We start from the raw sequence: 5,711 nt of genomic DNA, 5'->3' as shown, positions 1-5,711 counted from the left end.
GGAACGGCGATGAGGGTGAATACAAGAAGGCGGCGAAATTCACATTGAAATGCAGGCTGCAGCGATTTCAATCAGGGCGGATGCCAAGGCGAGACAAGGCAGACGGACAACCAGGAATGGAGGAGGGCTGTGCAACAAGGTGGCAGAGGCAGTGCCGCTGTTGGTGTTGGTGAAGCGACAGATGTAAAGGTGAGGCTTTGATGCTAAATATCAATAATGATGTCGAGCGATTGAAAAAAGGTGAAATGGAAGAGATGGGCTGACTCGATAAGAATTGGTGATCAGCCCTATGAGTAACACCCCAGAATCCATCCCATGTCATGGATGTTGATGCCTGAACTCGAGCTTGAAAGTGGGATGGTTGCCTTGAGGCTGTCATGTCAGCCTGCATAACTTCGGCAGGTGCTACGTACAAGGCAGCATCAGCCGCCCTCGTGTAAACGGGACCAACAAGAGGTGGAATTAGGAATGGCAATGGCATTTCCGGGTACCAGACCCGTTGGTGATGCGCAGTTGGCATTGCGTGGATAGGCAGACAGGCAATTGACTTGAGCTTTCTACAGCAGCTGCGCCCCTGGCCATCACCGTTGGGACGGTAGACATGGACTCTGCAACGTAACTGTCACGATGTGCTGACAACAAAGTTAATCCAGTACGGACTCTGATACAGTACAGTTCCATGTAGGTGCCTCGTAGAGGTGGCAGCCCAGGTAATACAACCTCAAGCGAAGGCCATTAGAGACTTACCAAATACTGTACTAGCACCTTCGCTTTCCACAAAAGGATCTACATGAGTATTCTTGAAAACTCATCTTCTATCAATCAGTTCATTCAGTATCCACCATCACCATCAATCACCCTCAGCATGTGCCGAGTTTCATACTCCTCCCTTCCCCCGCAAAAAGGCTCCCCGCCATCAATGCCCCACCTCCTCCACCATCAACCTTCACCTCCAGATTCATGATAGACAGCTCCCATGATTATCGACACCACATCCATTGGCACTACCAATCCAAAATGATCCTCACAAAACCCCTTCTGGGCCACAATGTCTCGGTGTCACAAGACAACGCCTCCCTTTACTTCTGTCCCCCAACAAAAAACAAACTACCCCTCCATCCCAATCGCCACCCACACCCTAGACCTTCCCACCTGAGCTCCCTTAGCTTCTTTAGCTTCCCCCGGGAACGCCATGGCCAAGACGGGTTCGGGTAGAGGGCATCTTCCCCGATAGGCAAGGGGTTTCGTAATGAGCTTCCGACGACTTGTCCCGAGCTCAAGCTATGCCGTCTATAAACCCCAACCCATCCCTACTCCCACCCGGGAGCTTCTTCTCTCACAAACGTGACCGGGCTCTACCTTGATCATGGAAACCACGAAAGCAGCCATCACTTCCATCTCCACTCGACCCTTCTTGTAAGTTACCAACCTTCCTCTCTATGTTATCTAACACGCGAATCCAGGCGTGGTAAAGCCGTCCTTGCCCTCGCCGCCGCTGCTGCTGCCACCGCCGTTGCCTTCAGGTACCAAGCTGCCGCTCTCAACCAGAACGACATCGAGCAACGAACCCGCAAAGCACCCCATGGCTATGTCTCGGTCGACCGTAGTGGCGGTGGCATCTAGTCCTTAACACTACCCTCCCTCTTTGGTCGACAACAGACTCTACTCCAACCGCGACAAAGTGCAGCCGTTCACTTGAGCTGGAAACGCCAAGAATACAAACATGAAGACGGTGGCGGTGAACCCGGCACATTCGAGACTTGATCTTTGACGGCAATTATCCTGCCGTAAGAACTACAACCCATTCAGAGGGTGCTATTTCAGCATTAGAAACCGGTTCCCTTGTCCCGAAACTGCTATGTCACAATAAATGGAAGAGGTTCTGGTGGGAATACACAGAAGACGACCTGATTGGTATCGACATCGCCAACATGGAAACGTCCGTATCAATGATGCATCTGAACAGCGTTCGGTATATACACAATTAACCCCTACAATTATTCCGCCCCGTCCTATATATTGATCCTTGTATCGTCCCAAACCTGGCATCCCCTCAGCCATGAAACATGATTCCGCAACGCCATATATGCTCCCCATGAGGTTCCTTTTACAGTGAGCCGCCCTTCTGAAAGAGACTGTCGTCCGTCTCCGCTTCATCGTCTGACTCGTATGCCACCTCCTTCCCCTTGGCCTTGTGATCCCACAGGCCTGTCTCCTTCATACTTCTCCGACTGGCAGGTCGCTTAGACGCTGCTACCTTTCGGTTCCCGCTCTCAAGCTTGTACTTCCGTAGTCGATCCCGTCCAGCAACCTCAATCAACGGGGCCATTCTGGCCTCGTCACCCGAAGAGTTACGCCGGGTCGTAGGGGCCGTGGATGAGTTCTTCAGGTCCCGCATCTCCTTGATGATATCTGCAAAGCTTTCCTCTAGTGTCTTCATTCGAGCCAGCACCAGCCTTCCCATCCTATCACGATCCCCTGTATCACCTCCGGCCGCCCGCAGCCGGTTGTCCTTCATCATCGCCATCGCCATCTGCGTCTGGAAGCTTCCGGGCATGGCTCCAATGGGATCGCCTGCACCTAGGTGGTCCGACATGGTGCTCAAATCTAACGACGAGAGCCTCCTGATATCCTTTGGACGGTTTCGCGGCTCGATACTGAGCAGGGCGGACCGACTAACACCTCCCGCTTCCGTCATACCCCGTGGCGGCATTGTTGGCCGAGGCTTTGTGTTCGCCACGTACAAGGAGCGACGGGGTGAGCTGCGTCGTGGCGTCTTTTCTCCAGCGGTTGTGCGTCCACTCGTTCTTGGGCGAGACTGTGCTCCGTGGGGAGGTGACACCGGCGAAGCGCCCTGAATCTGCTTGATATCTTGTGGGTTGAATAGTATCGTGTTGGTCGACAGCGTTCGGTTATGGCCAGCTCTTCTTGCTCGGGGAGTTGGAGCACCCTTGCCCGATGAGCTTACAGATGAGGCGAGTTTTCCAAAGTTGCCAGGCATTGGCGTGAAGTATCCATCCTCTGGTTCCTCATCAATTCGATGGCTGCTGGCTGCTTGACTCCGCCCAGCATTCGTGCCATGATCGTCTTCGTCCTCGTCATTTGTGACCAGCTCATCATCGCCATCCGCATCCGCATCCGTCTGGTCCTTGTATTCGGCCATCTCAGCAGTCAACCGAGTCCTCGAGAAATGGGAGGGTCGGAGGGTTTGGCCTGCATTGGACATTCGATCAGCAGGATCACTCGCCGTTGATCTAACATCAGAGACGCGTCTCAGATTTGTTGCGCGATCAAAGCCCACACTCATCCTCCTTTGCCAAGGAGGCATGGCACTGTCCATTGCTGGCCAGTTGCCTGGCGAAGTACCAGTGTCGTCATGCTGATCCATCCAATTACGGATGGCCGTCTGTGTCTTGCGTCTTTCGTTCCGCCTCTGTGTCCTGAGCGTGACGGGATCGGGGACTCGCAAGAACACCTCCTCGAGAGCTCGATCTTTCTGGAAACCAGCAACCGACTCCTCACGAACCCTTACACTGGGGCTGAAAATGGCTGCCCTGCTCGCTGGGTCCATGAAAGAAATTGCTCGACCTCGGTCACGGGTTGGGTGTTCCACCAGATCAGTCGGCTCGTACATGGATGGTGCCAGCCAGTATCTCTCGTACAGATAGATGCAGAAGAGCACTGGGAAATGTGTGGCCTTGATCACGGTCCGATTCAGCCAGACAAACAGCCTCAACGGCATGAAATACCGAAGGGGCATAAGGAGCCAGGCAAAGATGTTGCTGGGGGCAATGTACGAGAACAATGCGTCGTTCTTAACCATGGAGATGGTGTTGATGGCAAAGAGGAACTGATGTTCTTCATTGGCATTGGACGACACTGCCATGAACGAGTTTGTCAAGACGGTAATCAGGATAGTCCTGGATGGGTAGTTAGCAAGAGAAATGCGCATGATTGATAGCGGACTTACACAACCAGGAAATGGGTGATGCTCAGGAATAGGACCAAAAGGCCCCTCCCCAGCCAGTTGTACGCATCCCACACCTCCCAGGCCGCTGGTGTGAATCCCATAAGAATCTGAAAGATCTTATAGGCAACGTCACTGGCGCCAAACGAGTTCTTAGATAGCGTGAAGAAGAAGAAAAAGCCGCTGCAGAGGATCAAGATCAGGATGAAAACAGCAGCGAGATCGACGGCCATCAACCGGAAGGCGATGAGGAGTTGTGAAAAGTACTGGTAGTGATCCAAGATGCTGAAGATGCGCGGGAGAAGGAGGATCGCGTTGGCTGCAAGCACATCGTAGGCCATGTCGTTCCAATGGTGGGGATCTACCAGAAAAACACCGTATGCTCGCATACAGTAGTAGACGATGAGCAGCAGAAGGATGCCCAGGTCAAAGATGTTCCAGAAACTCATGATGTAGAGGGCGAATCCCTGCTCGTTGAAACCGACGAGCTCATCCAGCATAAATCCTGCGCTCCAAAACCAAAAAACCAATTCTAGGCCGGTGATCTGGACTGAACGTTCCGTGAGAACGGCAAGGAAGAGGCAAATCAAGACTGCGAGAGATATCGTAGAGAGAAACGATCTATAGCGAGGAACTCGGAGTCGAGAAAGCTTGAAAAGAGACGCCTGTCGAGGGTCGTAGAGTATGGCCGTACGTCGCCCTGGTGGAACATAGTGCGAATCTATAGACTGATGCCCCAGCAAGGGCGTCCTGTCATCCGCCTTGCCAATGTGCCCATTTCCATTGCGACCTGCGTCCGGTGGTGGTTCACGATGTAGGCTGTCGGCGGACGAGTGAAAGGTAATGGCGCCGCTCCAGATAGCCTCCAGCTGTTGGACGACAAGAGGGTGGGCGAGAAAGTGCTTGGCCGAGGCTCGGATCGCAACCTCGAGGGTTGATGTTCGGGACGCAATCAGGGGTAGCTTGGGCGAAGGTGGTGTCCTACGAGGTGAGTTTGGTACCCCAGCTCCAGGCAAGCCTTGCAGGGGGTAAAAGTCGTAGGCAAGGGCATCGATGAGCTCCCGAGTGTTGTACTCTTTGAGTAGCTTCAAAGCTAGCAACTCGCAAACCTTGGCGCGAGTACTACTGATTCCTGCATTGCCTGGATATCGTTCGCCCTCCTTGTTAAACTGGAGGCAGTTTGCCATGAGGGCATACAAAGTGGCGCGGGTGAAGTGCTGAGTTCGGATTTGCTGCTGCATAGGTTTCACAAGAAACTGAGAAACCTGAGGAGATCGGAGTTGATCCCAGGAAAGCGTCGTCTCGGTACGGGCACTAACAACCACTCGAATAGCATGAGTTATGCTGTATACAGGAAGTGAATCTGTACAACAGTCAGAATACTAGTCAAAAACACCATTCTTGTTCCATGTTTGGGGTACACACCCAGGTGGCTGGCAGAAAACAAAGGTAGAACAGGCAGGCCACCCCGTCTTCTCCCATCTTCGTCCTGTCCATCGTCTTGGTCGTCTTCTTCGTCACCATCATCGTCAACATGTCGATCGTTACTGTGGAACCGGGTCATGCCCTCGTCGTGGGAATCATCGGCGTCGTCATCATCGGCTTCTGTGAAATCGGCTGTGGCATGTCGTTCGAGAGTGTAGCGCCTACGAGCAGGACCGGGCGAGGGAGAAGGACTCGAGTTGCGGCGACGGTCGACTCGACGGGGGCCAGCCCTAGGACGACGCAGCAGCGAGGAGAACAT

General features: G+C 53.3%; 1 protein-coding gene across 1 annotated transcript; it reads right to left on the bottom strand.

Moving 5' to 3' along the window:
- Positions 1 to 2,107: 2,107 nt before the first annotated feature.
- Positions 2,108 to 5,711, bottom strand: NCS57_00260900 (uncharacterized protein; the record flags this gene model as incomplete). Its single annotated transcript, XM_053052635.1, has 3 exons — positions 2,108 to 3,920; positions 3,971 to 5,330; positions 5,393 to 5,711. 3 exons carry the CDS (start codon positions 5,709 to 5,711, stop codon positions 2,108 to 2,110), a joined length of 3,492 nt encoding a protein of 1,163 aa, XP_052917881.1.

The sequence above is a fragment of the Fusarium keratoplasticum genome, chromosome 2, assembly GCF_025433545.1.
Source record: "Fusarium keratoplasticum isolate Fu6.1 chromosome 2, whole genome shotgun sequence".
Lineage (NCBI taxonomy): Eukaryota > Fungi > Ascomycota > Sordariomycetes > Hypocreales > Nectriaceae > Fusarium > Fusarium keratoplasticum.
This window is presented reverse-complemented; position numbering and strand designations above follow the sequence as displayed.